This window comes from Manis pentadactyla, chromosome 8 (assembly GCF_030020395.1).
Source record: "Manis pentadactyla isolate mManPen7 chromosome 8, mManPen7.hap1, whole genome shotgun sequence".
Taxonomy (NCBI): Eukaryota; Metazoa; Chordata; class Mammalia; order Pholidota; family Manidae; genus Manis; species Manis pentadactyla.
In genome coordinates this window covers 104,138,950-104,155,627 of record NC_080026.1, presented here as the reverse complement: position 1 = coordinate 104,155,627, position 16,678 = coordinate 104,138,950, and the positions used below count along the sequence as shown (strand labels likewise).

The 16,678-nt window shown below is 34.6% G+C and overlaps 1 protein-coding gene across 4 annotated transcripts in view; it reads right to left on the bottom strand.

Moving 5' to 3' along the window:
• The window catches only part of KIF11 (kinesin family member 11), a 58,720-nt gene that overhangs the window by 14,651 nt on the left and 27,391 nt on the right, over nt 1-16,678 (bottom strand). For 3 of the 4 annotated variants that reach the window (XM_057506078.1, XM_057506076.1, XM_057506077.1), the window contains 7 exons: nt 15,233-15,320; nt 14,518-14,706; nt 13,078-13,285; nt 11,928-12,100; nt 10,143-10,268; nt 9,491-9,649; nt 4,632-4,738 (listed from right to left, as the gene is read on the bottom strand). In XM_057506078.1, the coding sequence (XP_057362061.1) occupies nt 4,632-4,738; nt 9,491-9,649; nt 10,143-10,268; nt 11,928-12,100; nt 13,078-13,285; nt 14,518-14,706; nt 15,233-15,320 (1,050 nt within the window). The remainder of the gene's footprint in view (nt 1-4,631; nt 4,739-9,490; nt 9,650-10,142; nt 10,269-11,927; nt 12,101-13,077; nt 13,286-14,517; nt 14,707-15,232; nt 15,321-16,678) is intronic. The other variant, XM_057506079.1, reaches the window with a different exon arrangement.

Below are 16,678 nucleotides of genomic sequence, written 5' to 3'. Positions count from 1 at the left end.
AAACAAAAGCAAAAATGAACAAGTGGGACTATATCAAGCTAAAAAGCTTCTGTACAGCAAAGGACAACATCAATAGAACAAAAAGGTATCCTACAGTATGGGAGAATATATTCATAAATGACAGATCCGATAAAGGGTTGACACCCAAAATATATAAAGAGCTCACACACCTCAACAAACAAAAAGCAAATAATCCGATTAAAAAATGGGCAGAGGAGCTGAGTAGACAGTTCTGCAAAGAAGAAATTCAGATGGCCAAAAGACACATGAAAAGATGCTCCACATTGCTTGTCATCAGAGAAATGCAAATTAAAACCACAATGAGATATCACCTCATACCAGTAAGGATTGCCACCATCGAAAAGACAAACAACAACAAATGTTGGCAAGGTTATGGAGAAAGAGGAACCCTCCTACACTGCTGGTGGGAATGTAAATTAGTTCAACCATTGTGCAAAGCAGTATGGAGGTTCCTCAAAATACTCAAAATAGAAATACCATTTGACCCAGGAATTCCACTTCTAGGAATTTACCCTAAGAATGCAGCACTCCAGTTTGAAAAAGGCAGATGCACCCCTATGCTTATCACCGCACTATTTACAATAGCTAAGATATGGAAGCAACCTAAATGTCCATCAGTAGATGAATGGATAAAGAAAATGTGGTACATATACACAATGCGATATTACTCAGCTATAAGAAAAAAAAAACAGATCCTACCATTTGCAACAACATGGATGGAGCTAGAGGGTATTATGCTCAGTGAAATAAGCCAGGCGGAGAAAGACAAGTATCAAATGATTTCACTCATATGTGGAGTATAAGAACAAAGGAAAACTGAAGGAACAAAATAGCAGCAGAATCACAGAACTCAAGAATGGACTAATAGTTACCAAAGGGAAAGGGACTGGGGAGGATGGGTGGGTAGGGAGGGGAAAAAAGGGGGGAGCATTACGATTAGCATGTATAGTTGGGGGGGCACAGGGAGGGCTGTGCAACACAGAGAACACAAGTAGTGATTTTACAGTATCTTACTACGCTGATGGACAGTGACTGTGAAGGGGTATGTGAGGGGGACTTGGTGAAGGGGGGAGCCTAGTAAACATAATGTTCTTCATGTAATTATAGATTAATGATACCAAAATAATTTTTTTAAAAGTCCTAAAAAAAAAAAAAAAAGTCATACATAGTTCAGTCTGATAAAAAAGCAAGACCCAATTATACGATGCCTACAAGAAACCCACTTTAAATATAAAGAGTTAGGCCAAAAGTAAAGGGATAGAGAAAGATACATTATGCAAGTAGCAATCAAAGGAAAGTTGAAGTACTTAAATTAATTTCAGACAAAGTAAACTTCAGAACAAGGAAAACTATCGGGGATAAAAAGAGACATTACATAATGGTAAGGACATATCAACCCTAAATTTGTAGATACTGAACAAGAGAGCATCACATATATGAGGTAACTGATAAAATTTACAGAAATAGACAAGTCTACAATTAGAGTTGGAGATTTCAACACCCCTCTTCATAACTGAGTGCATAAGTAGGCAGAAACTCAGTAAGGATACAGATGATCCAGATAGCACTATCAGTCACCTTGAACTAACTGACAAGTAAAGAACACCTCATCTATCAAAAACAGAATACAGATCTTTCTCATGTGGGTGGCACACAGATGAAGCATACCAGAATAACACATGGCAAGGGCTCTGAAATTTAATTGGCATGGAACCACAGCTCATTTAAGTGGACCCAGACCTGCACACTAAACCTACACAGTGAATGCCTGCTAAAAAGAAGACTTAAATAAGATTTCGAATCTCCTAACATAATAACCAAAATGTTCAAGATACAATAAAAAAACACTCTGGAAAATCTGAACTTAAATAAGGAAAGAAGACAGGTGCCAACACTGAGGTAAATTTAGATATCAGAATTATCTGACAAGGATTTTAACGCAGCTGTCATAAAAATGTCTCAATGAGCAGTTAAAATATTTCTGGGAAAATCTTAGCAAATCTTAATCTTAATCTCAGCAAAGAAATAGAAGAGACTGAAAGAAGCAAATGAAAATAAAACTGAAAAGTGTAATAACTGAAACACCTCATTGAACGGGTTCAGCAGTACATGAGGTGACAGAGGAAGATCAGTGAACATGAAGACAGGTCACAGAATTTACTCCATCTGAGCAAAGAGAAAATAGACCACATATCCATACCCTCAGAGACCTATGGGACTGTAATGTCTAACATTTGCATCATCAAAGTCTTAGAAGAAGGTGAGAAGGACTATAGGACTGAAAAATGTTCAAAGAAATAATGGATGGAAATTTCCTAGTTTAATAAAAGGCTACAGATTCAAGAAGCTTGGCAAACACAAATGGGCTGAACTCAAAGAAGTATGAAAGAAGACACAATGTAATCAAACTTCTAAAAACTAAAGACAAAGAAAAATATCTTGCAAGTAGCTAGAGAAAAATTGCCCAAAGAGGATAATTATTTGAATAACAGCAGATTTCTCATCTCATGGAGGCCAGAAGAAAATGAAACAACATATTCCAAGTGCTGAAAGAAAAGAAATGCCAATTCTGAATTCTATATGCAGTGAAAATATCTTTCAGAAATGAAGGGGAAATAGAGACAATTCTCAAAGGAAAACAGAATTTGTGGCCAGCAGACCTAGCCTTGAAGATTAAAGGAGTTCTCGAACAGAAAGAAGCTCGGAACTTCAGGAAGGGACAATTTACTGGGCAAAAATGGGGTAAATAAAATAGAATATCCTTCTCCTCATGAGTTTAGAATATCCATGGGCAAAAAATTGAGCCTTGACAAACCTCACACCTTATATAAAAAAATTCAAAATGGATCATCGATTTAAATCTTACATAAAATTATAAAACTTCTAAAAGAAAATGTAAGTCTTACTGGAATATATGTTAAGTATGTGAGACTAGCAAACAAAGGCTATAAAGCAACATTAAAATCTAATGCAGGAATCAGCAAACTTATTCTTAAAGATACAGACAGCAAATACTTCAAGTTTATAGGCTACAGTCTTTGATGTATCTTTGCAGTGCAAAGGCAGCCAGAGATAGCCAAAGGCAACACCTAAACAAATGGGCATGACTGTGTCCAGTAAAATTGTTTGCAATAACATCCAGCCTGTCAGCCATAGTTTGCCAAACCATGATCTGTTTAGTAAGTATATATTCCACCACTGTTAACAGTTAAAAATTGTGAAATTACTGAATGTGTATTCTAAGATTAAGCAAATAAGTAAATACGTTGTGAATGAAAGTCAGGTTCTCAAAGTTGAAAAACAGAACATAAATATGGAATAGAAAGACAGTGATGTGCATATACATATGCATAAACACAAATATACTTCTCGCTGTGTCCACCTAGAGAGCCTAGAAGAAATGACATCCCAGTAGTAATGAGCACACTTGGTGACCAGATCTTGGCTCCAGTACAAGATGAGCCTGGAACATCTTGCTATACCAGAAACAATGCCCCAAAAGGATAGGTCATATCAAAAGGACACAGGAGTAAACTTAAAGGGGCTCTCACTAATCAAAACTGGGATAATTGGAACATCAAAATAAATAACAGTGGATTATCAGAGGATAAAAGAACCCATGAGTACATGCTAACATAAATAATAAGAATAAATGGGAGGTGAAAGGAAAAATTCTTCCTCTCAGTAGAATGCCAACTAATAAATGTAGAAGGAATGATGGAATTAGAAAAAAAGACAACCATCATTATACCTATTTCCAGCATGTGCATTAATAGATGCTAAGTGGAACAGAATACTTAGATAGTTTCAAAGTATCCTTCCATAAATTCTTTATTAACTACAAAGGAAAAGATTAACTTTATAGTGGAAAAATCTGGAAAACAATAGTGTAACCAAGTTATCAAATTTAAATAAAATATCATCAATTGTGAGACAAAGTCATGTACCTCTTGCTATCTGAGATGTATTGAGAACAAACCACGTTTGGGGTATTCTTGACAACTGCAGTTAATCATAAAGGCTGACCCCAGCTGTGGGACAGTGTATTAAATAAACATTCCACACTCTTAAAAAAAAAGGAAAGGTCACGAAAGACAAAGACTAAAAACTGCTGCAGGTTAAACGAGACTCAAGAGACATGACATTAATGCTATGTGTGGTTCTGGGTTAAATCCTAGACCAGATGGAAAAATCTTTTCTTTTCTGATAAAGAACATTAATGATACAATTAGAAAAGCTTGAGTTAGATCTATATATTAGATAATAATGGTGACCAGTACTAATTTTGATTTAAAATATTGGTACTATGGTTGTATAAGATTATCTTTGTTTTCAGGAAATACACACTTAAGTGTTTAGGGGAAAGTGGACATTATAGCTGTAACTTATTTACAGCTAATTAAGAAAAGGTGTGTGTATCACACACACACATATATATAATATACATATGTAATATCAGAGAAGTGGAGAGAGAGGAAATGAGAGTGATCAAGCAAACATAATAATATGTTAAATGAGAAATTAGGTGGATAGTATCTGTGCTACTTGAAGCTTTTTATTCTGAAATAATTTTAGGCAGAGAAAAGTCAGAAAATTTAAAAACAGCTTACTGTTCTGTATTTTCTTGGACATTACTAAGTGGTTTCTGGATGCTTTCACATTTTTCCTCCAAAGCACAGAATCTCTCTGCCCAAAGATTGGTTAACTGGCAAAGTTCCTGTAAGAAAGGTGTGTAGAGAGGAAGAGATTTAACATTATGATACTAAAAATTTTTTTCTATACTGACATGAATTATGTTCCCACCGGTAAAAATCACACAAATTCCTGACAAGAGATCTTCAGCTTTACCTCTCTTCCATAGAGGAAAGCAGTCAAAGTGATATTAAAAGGATAGTGTACAGGGATTTTTTTTAAAGGAAATAATTCACCAACTTTGCTATTGTAACTATTAGTAACAAATTACTTTCAGTGTATGTCAAAAATAACCAAATATACCAAGATGTCACACTATGTTTGGACAGATATACTAAGTTGCTTCTTAACTGATAACACTACTATTAAAAGGGAAAAGTAACACGGATAAATTAAGGGGTCAAGGAGCCCAAAAATATTATCAATTATTGGAGTTGAAACATTTTACAGAATCTAGCTGGATCATACTATTGAAGTATAAATAGAGTTTTACCTTTGCTCATTTAGTATCTTTAAAAACAAGCCCTTAAAGGCCACAACATACCAGGGACTCACACTGAAAAACGAAACTGCACTAAAGACCATGAAATAGCTAAAAGTGCCCGCAGCATTCTTACTCACTGTGCAGTCCATCATTTGGTAAACATCTCTGAATAACACATCAGTAGACAATACATATCTAACACTTTGATTATGAATAAAGTGTGTCAGTATTTTTACTAGTCTCAAAATAGAAATAAAGGTATTATCAGATTTGTCAGAGTTTTACATAAATGTTTTGTTTATGCTAACCTCAACTTCTAGAAAAATATAAGAAATAGCTCACGTAAATAATTTTGTTCCCTTAAAGTCAGGGAAGCCAAACCATTCATGTTAAAATACTTTTCTGATCATAGGTGTTTTGTTTTTAAACAGTTACTTACCAATTTTAAGTATTTCAAAACAACTAATATATAAAAAACAGATCTATTTTAGAATATACAACTAAAAAAGTTCTATACAGGCTTAAAGTAAATACCCTATGCTGAGGTATGAGAAATTGCTGTAATTTCAACTGCAAGAATATGTTCTAGAAACACATAGAAAGGCCACTCAAAAATATATGCCTTTCAGGCAATATATTTATCCCTACCACTGTAAGATGATCCAAATAATGTTGGATGCTCCCAAAGTCTGTTTCCTCATTAAAAAACTGGACTAGTACAACAAAATGGGTATAGAGGGCAAGTACCTCAACAAAATAAAGGCCATATATGACAAACCCACAGCCAACACCATACTTAACAGCAAGAAGCTGAAAGCTTTTCCTCTAAGATCGGGAACAAGACAGAGATGCCCACTCTCCCCACTGTTATTAAACATAGTACTGGAGGTCCTAGCCACGGCAATTAGACAAAACAAAGAAATACAAGAATTCCAGATTGGTAGAGAAGAAGTCAAACTGTCACTATTTGCAGATGACATGATATTGTACATAAAAAACCCTAAAGACTCCACTCCAAAACTACTAGATCTAATATCTGAATTCAGCCAAGTTGCAGGATACAAAATTAACACACAGAAATCTCTGGCTTTCCTATACACTAACAATGAACTAGCAGAAAGAGAAATCAGGAAAACAATTCCATTTACAATTGTATCAAAAAGAATAAAATACCTAGGAATAAACCTAACCAAGGAAGTGAAAGACCTATACCCTGAAAACTACAAGACACTTAAGAGAAATTAAAAAGGACACTAACAAATGGAAACTCATCCCATGCTCTTGGCTAGGAAGAATCAATATTGTCAAAATGGCCATCCTGCCTAAAGCTATCTACACATTCAATGCAATCCCTATAAAAAATACCAACAGCATTCTTAAACAAACTGAAACAAATAGTGTTAAAATTCATATGGAACCACAAAAGACTCCTAATAGCCAAAGCAATCCTGAGAAGGAAGATTAAAGCAGGGAGGATCTCGCTTCCCAACTTCAAGCTCTACTACAAAGCCACAGTAATCAAGACAATTTTGTACTGGCACAAGAACAGACCCACAGACCAGTGGAACAGAATAGAGAGCCCAGATATTAACCATTAATATACAATAAAGGAGCCATGGACATACTATGGGGAAATGACAGCCTCTTCAACAGCTGGTGCTGGCAAAACTGGACAGCTACATGTAAGAGAATGAAACTGGATCATTGTCTAACCCCATACACAAAAGTAAATTCGAAATGGATCAAAGACCTGAATGTAAGTCATGAAACCATAAAACTCTTAGAAAAAAACATAGGCAAAAATCTCCTGGACATAAACATGCACGACTTCTTCATGAACATATCTCCCTGGGCAAGGGAAACAGAAGCAAAAATGAACAAGTGGGACTATATCAAACTAAAAAGCTTCTGTACAGCAAAGGACACCATCAAGAGAACAAAAAGGCATCCAACAGTATGGGAGAATATATTCATAAATGACAGATCCGATAAAGGGTTGACATCCAAAATATATAAAGAGCTCATGCAGCTCAATAAACAAAAAGCAAATAATCCGATTAAAAATGGGCAGAGGAGCTGAATAGACAGTTCTGCAAAGAAGAAATTCAGATGGCCAACAGACACATGAAAAGATGCTCCACAACGCTTGTCATCAGAGAAATGCAAATTAAAACCACAATGAGATATCACCTCACACCAGTAAGGATCACCACCATCCAAAAGACAAACAACAATAAATGTTGGTGAGGATGTGGAGAAAGGGGAACCCTCCTACTTTGCTGGTGGGAATGTAAATTAGTTCAACCATTGTGGAAAGCAGTTTGGAGGTTCCTCAAAAAACTCAAAATAGAAATATCTTTTGACCCAGGAATCCCACTCCTTGGAATTTACCCAAAGAAAACAACTTCTCAGATTCAAAAAGACATATGCACCCCTATGTTTATCATAGCAGTTTACAATAGCCAAGAAATGGAAGCAACCTAAGTGTCTATCAGTAGATGAATGGCTAAAGAAGATGTGGTACATACACACAATGGAATATTATTCAGCCATAAGAAAACAAATTCTACCATTTGCAACAACATGGATGGAGCTAGAGGGTATTATGCTCAGTGAAATAAGCCAGGCGGAGAAAGACAAGTATCAAATGATTTCACTCATCTGTGGAGTATAAGAACAAAGAAAAGTCTGAAGGAGCAAAACAGCAGCAGAATCACAGAACCCAAGAATGGACTAACAGTTGGCAAAGGGAAAGAGACTGGGGAGGATGGGTGGGAAGGGAAGGATGGCGGGGGGAGGGGAATGAAAGGGGGCATTATGATTAGCATGTATAATATGGGGGGGGCACGGGGAGGGCTGTGCAACACAGAGAAGACAAGTAGTGATCCTACAGCATCTTACTACACTGATGGACAGTGACTGCAATGGGTTATGTGGGGGGAACTTGGTGATGGGGAGAGTCTAGTAAACATGCTTGTCATGTAATTGTAGATTAATGATACAAACAAAAAACTGGGCTAGTAATAGTACCTGCATTTATACTGGTGGAAGAAACACATACTATGTTGCTCAATAAATATTAACTAATATGTTTACTAATTTCTGGTATTAATACTTTCTCTGAAAAGTTTCATGCTTATCAATTAGGGAAACAAATAATATTATTTTAAAGTTGCTTTGATTCTTACCTAAAAATTTATTATATTTCCCTTCCCATTTTGGGTGACATGGATATGAATTCCCTCCTTCATTTTCCAAAGAAAAAGAATCCTTTACTTTTACTAATCATGTCAACAGCTTTATTGACCAAAGAGCTCTATCCTGTAGGAACAGTCTCATTTAATAAAACTTTATACATTCATTACTAAAGCGTTTGGTATACCAGGAGTTGTTTTCCTTATATCTGGTATTTGTAGATTATGACTTCCCTGGTTAAGAGATTTGGTTTTGGTTTAAAGCTGTATATAGTGAGGAATAGTTTACATGGAGGAAGATAAACCGTGAATTACATTTATAATCAATCAATAAAAATTAAGAATTGTATTAATTTACTATAATTTAAATGGCCGACATCAATGAGACCAACATAGTAAGAAAAAGAAGGACATAGTTTATGAAATTATCCACATTACCTTAGGAAAAAACAATTTATGAAGTTACAACATAGATACATGTTCATTTTAGGTGATATACCCATTTTCTTCTAATTGTACTCCCAAGTTTATTTCTCCAGCTTTATCTTTCATCTTAGTGTGAGAAAGGGACCGTCTTACTTGTCTTACAGTACTTTACCATAGGATTCTAGATGTAGCAAATACTCAAATTTTAACTGATCAAGAAAAGTACAGTTGACCCTTGAACCGCATAGGTCCTCTTATACATAGATTTTTTTCAATAAATATATTGGAAAATGTTTGGGAGATCTGTGTCAATTTGAAAAAAACATTTTCTTTTCTCTAGGTCACTTTATTGTAAGAATACAGTATATAGTACATATAACATACAAAATATGTGTTAACTGATCATGTTATCGGTAAGACTTGCAGTCAACAAGTTATTTGTAGTTAAGTTTTGGGGCAGTCAAAAGTTATGTGGATTTGCACCTGCATGGGGGTGGGGACTCAAATGTATTCTCAATTATTTTATATTCATTACTGTTACAAGCAAAATTGGTTATGGTGCTTTTAGGTTTCTAAATTAGTTATAGAGCATTCAGATTGCATAACAGGAATTATCAAGTTGAAGATCATAAAACTTTCTTTTTACACTCCCCAAACCACTTAAATAAGATACCTGTGAATGAATTTTCCTCATTGTCTCCAGGTCTTCAGTTAAGCTTTCACATAACTTCTGTGATTCAGCAAAGGAAGAAATCGTATTTTCTTGTAGTTCATGTAGATTGTTACACAGTATACTGAGAAAGCAATCCATTTCCTTTTTCTGATCCTCTATCTTTGAAGGAAAAAAATTAATTTTTCTTTTTTTAAATAAAAAAATATTAAGAAAAATATTTTGTACAAAATAGAAAAGGTAGAAAATATGCAGAAAAGTCCCTTACCCTCTTCAGCCCAGAGAACCCCAGTCCTACTCCCACCTCCGAGATAATTGCTACGTTTTAAACACTTCCAGACTTTTCTGTGCATATTTGACATGTATGTATGCATGTGTGTATACATTTATATGTGCATCTTCCTCACCCACCATATGATAGCATGCTATATATGCCACTATGTAAACTTAAACATTTATCTTGAAGGTCATTCTTTTTTCTTAGCCATGATTCTGCTGACCACATCAATAGCAGAGAACATTGTACATAGCCTTCCTCCTCCAGATTCATTGTCACAACCCACGGGTTTTGCATGTAGACATTATCTCCAAGTGTGGCCACAGAGAGTTTCTTTCTTAAAAAAAAGGTGACTGTTAAGGACATAACATTTGTTACCTTATTAGCCACTACTAATGAAGTCTTGAAAATATGCTTCAGTTGACTATTGATTTTCAATATAGACACCACAGTAGGGGATAAAACTGTTTCCAGTGAACTTAGAAGATCAGTCTTAAGTATATTCTGGTTTTAAAAATAAACAAACACATCTTTAGAAAGAATATTTTCACTTCCATAAGCTGGGCTTATTAAATAATATCTTGAGTACTTTGTTAACTAAACACATGCATATTAAAATTCTAAGTCTCTGTTCTCTATAGTCTACAGAGCCTATTTGTTAGTAGAGTTTATACTCAGCATAAGACACACAATCTTTCCTACAGCAACTAAGAAAATGGTCGCTTAGTAGATGAGATTCTTAGCAGTCTAATGCAGGAGTCAGAAGAATTCAGAAGACGAGCAACTGACAGTCATTTGATGTCAGCATTGCAAAGAAAGGAAATTTTTTATATCTGCATTAAAAAAATAATAAATTTCAAACAAGTTTAGGTTACTAGTGAAAAAGGCTGAAAACAAATAGTCTTCAGAAGTAGGCTTTGGGCTGGAGGTACTTAACTTGAAGACCTAGTAACTTAGATCCTGTTGTATCAGAAGAACTTGTCAAGGTTCTTATTTTTCTCAAAGCATATGGAGAGCTGAGAAAGTACTATAGACTGGTAATTTTTATAAAAAGCAAAACAAATTCCAACCTAAGTTTTCTTTCATGAGGGAGGGGTGAGGAACTACAACAGAAATAATTAGTAAATACTTAAAAGAAAAGGCTACTAGTATTCTTCAGGAAAGAAGAGCTATCATACTAATTTCAATTCATTCTGCTAGAGAAGCAGTTATCTCTTCTGACTCAAGCAATGCTTATAACTCAGTATATACCTTGATAAGAAGACATTAATAAGTACAGACTACCATTTAGTGAATGAATCAATTTCCATTAAGTTAGTACTGACAGCATCTTTTAACTTTATCAAATTTGGGTAGTTAAAGAAATCTAAGAGAGTGTCATACAAGCACTGAATATAGGCATAGTGTCAGCTAACATTTGTAGTATTCACTTGAAAAACATTCAACAAATACTGTTAAACTCAAAAAGGGAGGCAGAGGACCTACACAAAGAAGAAAGCAAAGTGATATGGCCAAGAGCTTCCTAGATAACTCATACAATTACAAAATAAAGGGTATGCACAAATCTGGTGTAGAGGACATAATACTAAGTGTAATTAGATGAGTGACTTCTATAGAACTATGAAGAAGAAGCCTAGAAGGGCTTCATCACACAAATCTGACCCCACAAATTGTCACATGTATTCCTAGAATTCTATAAATTATTCTCCTTGTACATTTTTCTGTACTACTGTAGTTTTAAAATTAACCCTCTAATATCCCCTTCTGGTTGGGTCAGTGTAACATCAACAAGGCCATTCCAGGACCTTTGAGGAAAGGATGATTTACCAATTTCTAAGCCAACAAACTTGGGCCCCTGAATTCATGTGGAGCTAAACCTACCCTTTCTAGTATCATATATCAAAGCTTACTAATTCCTACTCTTAGTGCCCTAAAATATAAGTGAAAAAAGTTTCAAAGGTTGGTTATATGCATTTGGAAATCAATCTTTCTAGGAGAAAAAGCCAGTGGAGAGATTTGCCTTTAAAAATATAAAGTTACTCTCTTAAAGCAATATGTTATCACTGTGTCTAGTGAAGCTTAAGATGAAAGAATAGCAGATAACCTGGTCTTTAAAGTCTTATCAAATGTAACCCTTCAAAATACTTTAAGACATTTACTAACAATCATTGTCTGAAGTACTGTTTTACTTTCTGCTGCTAATGATTGTTCATTTAATATCATATTAGAAATCTGAGAAACATGTGTAGACACATTTTCTGGAATAGATGTGAGAGATCCAAGCGCTGTTGTAGTAATGGTGTCTAACGCAGAGACACTGGAAGACAGCAAGTTACCTATACAAAAAAAAAAAAAGGATGTAAACTTTGACATAAATATTTTTAAATACAGCTAGAACCACTTCAAAGAGGTTGGCAAAATTATAGCCTTGTGGAAATTTCTAATAACAAGTAAGCTTAAAATAATTGGCTTACTATATAAGCAAGGAAATATTTAAAATATAAATCATGTATGTTCTACAGTATTCTGTAAACACTTAACATATATTTATAAGTATTTCAGGCCCATAACTACAGCTCACAGTAAACCAAGAATTAGAATATCCTAAAATTAATCTCTAACTGAAAGTAATACACAGTATTAACAGTAGGTAAAAGAGGTTACAGAAGCAAAAGAAACTAGAAATCAATAAACAAAATTTATTGTGGTTGGCTCAGTGACTAGACTTAGATGATTTAAAAAAATTTTATATTTCTGCTTCCAAATTTTTTATAATGGGGATAATAATAATACTTTCATGATAAATAAATACTTGGAAGAGTTTTTCCTAAATGAAGATAACAATAGTGATAGTTAAAAATGATACACACACATATTCTGACAATATAAAAAAACATTCAAAATATTATCAAACATTATCAAAAGAAAAAAAAGTTGCAGAATGTTTGTACACAGAAAATTTCTAGAAGGAAAAAACAGGAAATTTAATAGTAATACTATGGAGAATGAGGCAGGGTCAGGGAAAAGGGGGACTTTTACTTCTAAAGTTTATACACCTAGTTATTGTTTAGTAAACATAATTTATTTTATAGAAATCCCCCCCAAAGAAAACTCCAACTAAAATTTGTTTTAATTCAAAGGCAGTTTCATAAAAGCATTAACTCCCTGTCTGAACAGAGAGTGAGTGCTTTGGAGGGAACCAGTTACACTGTCATCTGAGTTTTTAATAATATTATCAGTTTTGAAATTAGTCTCACACTACACACACAAAAAACACACAAAGACTACAGTAATTAGACATTTTTGAACTTACCGAACAAGGTCTTGTGAACTTCTAGCATGGCCTTTTGTTTTGAGCTGCTATCCTTAATTGATTCTTCCATACTATTAAACAGACTACTCAGGCTTTTGCCAAAAATATCCTGAGCTTCTGCATTGTGTTGATCAACTGCCTTCTTACGATCCAGCTTGGAGTGGAGACCAGATACATCTTTTGTAGTTTCTTCAACTGTACCAAGCAACTGTAAGATTTAAAAAAAAAGGTTATTAAGATAGATATGACACAAGCAGTCTAATGAAAATATTTGTGCTAACATAAGGATTTTTCCTGATGAGAACTACTAAGTCTTAAACATTGTGTCAGAAGAAATTTTTAAGCTCATGCCAATTCATCCAGGTGCCCAGGAATGTTTATTCCTTTCACATAACCACCCAGGCAGGAAATCTTAGTTTGCCCATCTATTATGTGTTACTGTTTCTTCAAAAGTACATCTAATAAAAAATTAAATACATTCAATATCTTTCATCATTAATAGAAGACTAAATTCTCTCTGACTGATTAGTTTTAAAATCACAGGGAAAAGCACTGTATCATTATTCTAAATGTTCACAAAGTAGATTAAACTTGTTTCTATTTTCAGAACTTCAGGGATAGTTTTTCCTTAAGCCAGCATCTCCAAGGAGGAATATTCATTTGAAATAGTAAAATAATGTTTTTTGAATCGACTAAAATATCATGTGACCAATTCTAGGAATTTACCCTAAGAATACAGCAGCCCAATTTGAAAAAGAAAGACACACCCCTATGTTTATCGCAGCACTATTTACAATAGCCAAGAAATGGAAGCAACCTAAGTGTCCATCAGTAGATGAATGGATAAAGAAGACGTGGTACATATACACAATGGAATATTATTCAGCCATAAGAAGAAAACAAATTCTACCATTTGCAACAACATAGACGGAGCTATAGGGCATTATGCTCAGTGAACTAAGCCAGGGGGAGAAAGACAAGTACCAAATGATTTCACTAATATGTGGAGTATAAGAACAAAGGAAAAACTGAAGGAACAAAACAGCAGCAGAATCACAGAACCCAAGAATGGACTAACAGTTACCAAAGAGAAAGGGACTGGGGAGGATGGGTGGGATGGGAGAAGGGGGGGAAGAAGGGGGCCTTACGATTAGCATGTATAATGTGTGGGGGGCATGGGGAGGGCTGTGCAACACAGAAAAGACAAGCAGTGATTTTACAGCATCTTACTACACTGATGGACAGTGACTAATGGGATATGTGGGGGGGACTTGGTGAAGGGGGAGTCTAGTAAACATAATGTTCCTCATGTAATTATAGATTAATGATACCAAAAAAAACTTTCACAATTAATGCTTAAAGTAAAGAAAGCTATGAAAAGCTACTTCTACCTGTCCTCTAATCTCTTTAAAGCAGGTACAAATCAAGAAAAGGACAAACCCTGCTGGCAGCATCATGAAGTTTCTCCTCAGTGCTTTCCAAAGCTAAGGTGATATATTCTTCTTCAACAAGTTGTAATTTAGTTTCTTGTAAATGTTTTTGAGTGGTTTCAAGTTCCTGTGTCTTATTTTGCAGGTCAGATTTACACTGGTCAAGTTCATTTTTATTATCCATAAACAACTCTGTAACCTAAATATAACACATTAAACATTTCTTTAAAGAATTAAAAAGTTACCAGGTAGGTTAGCATATTTAATATGACATGTAGTTTCTTTCCGTAAATTCACTAAAAACTGTGAGATCAAGTAACAGGTCTAGTGTGTCAATTCTTCAGTCTCCTTCCAACACTGCCAATGTGAAGGTGGCACAGAAGGGTCAGGTCTTCCACCTTATTTAACACCTGGTATCTCTCAACATTTGCTTTCCCTCATCTGATAAACATGTTAATGAAAAGTTTTCAGCATTCACTATTTAGCTTTATCAATAAAATCACACAATTCAGTTAATTTCTAGTAATGTTGCAGTAATTTAAGTGTCAAAATAGATAGGTTCTTCATTATCATTGATGACAGTAACATTGATACAACTTACTTTTAGTATCAGAGTCAGCAAGAAAAATATCCTTACAGAAAAAAATATCAGGTCCCTCACATTCTGAAATTTTCCTCTATTATTTGTTTTTTAGGTAACATTTAATATTGTTTTGAAAGCTTACCCTGCTTAGCTCCTCCTCAACAGCACCAATTTTTTCCATCAATTCTACAATGTGTTCTTCCTGAACAGTTAGTTTTCCATTCATGGCTCTAAAATAAAGTTAACATGAGTTTAACAGTTAATATTTTTTCCTAATTCCTCTAAAATTTATTCTAACACAACTGTGGCAGTTATACATCATTTCTCTACCACTTATCACTATTATAATAGTGATGCCTAAGTGTCAACAATACATACAAATTGTAAAAACAAATGTATTCCTTGTCCTTGTTTCACAAACAGACTGTTTTTCTTGTGCCCTCCACTTTGAAACTGAGAATCCCTACCTCTGAGTGTGAAAAGTACATGTGTATATAAAACTTGAGATGCTACAAAGCTGACAAAGGACTATAATAACTCACACAGAGGTGGGGGAATACAGCTTAAGAGTTTGTACTCAGGAATATGGAGTATAAATAGGACCCAAGAATCCAGAAAACCTGAAGGCATCATATGTCACCAGAGAAGAGGTGAGATAAGGGGATAAAAACTGGAAAACTGAATTAAAGTAAGTATACAGAGCACTTACTCCTGCTGCCCCCTACACACATACCCCAGGACACACTCCAACATACCACCACAGAAATCCTCATGAGATAAAAAGATTATTCTCTAGAACACAGCTCCTCAACCTCAGCCCTACTGCTATTTTGGACCAGATAATTCTCTTCATTCTAATGGCTCTCTTTGGTCTCTTAAGCATTAGCAAATTGCAGAAGCTGTCTTTTATATTCTTCTAATTCCTTCTTAACTCCCAACAATTTTCTATTCCACCCTGTGCTTAAATGACAAAGATTCTTTTGTGAATGCAAATTTCAAGTTATTAGCTAGAGACATTGTTGACTAAAGGAAATACTAGAACTGAGGTGTAAGAGGAGAGTTAATTCTAACAGCTTTTTGATTAACTATATTATTTCTTTATTGAAAATGGCTCTTTAATGTAGACTTAAATATTTGAGATGCTTTTCTATTGTTTGTACAAGAGGTAATGCAACATTGCTATTTTGTGGGTGATAGAGTTTTAATATAGTTTTAAAAGGTCTGTTGGGATAAATAAAGCATTATCCTGTTTTAAATGTTGGCTGCAGCTTTTGTGATTCTTTTCAGACTTAGAGTAATAATTCCAAGAGCTTTTTCAGAGAGAACTTTGTTTCAGATTAGGCCTCCTGTCTATTAAGAGCAAACATTGTTTTTTCAATCACAGGACTGATAATCTAAAAATAGTTATTTCTTAATCCAAAATACATCAAAGAAATGGACAACTGAAAATAGGGAAATTAGACAATCAGTCCACAATGTCTAATATTTGACTATTAACAGCAGAAGAAACTAATATTAGCAAATCAAGGGACAAAACCACTTGTAGATACTCATTGGTTGCCTACTATACACCCATTTCCAGCACCCA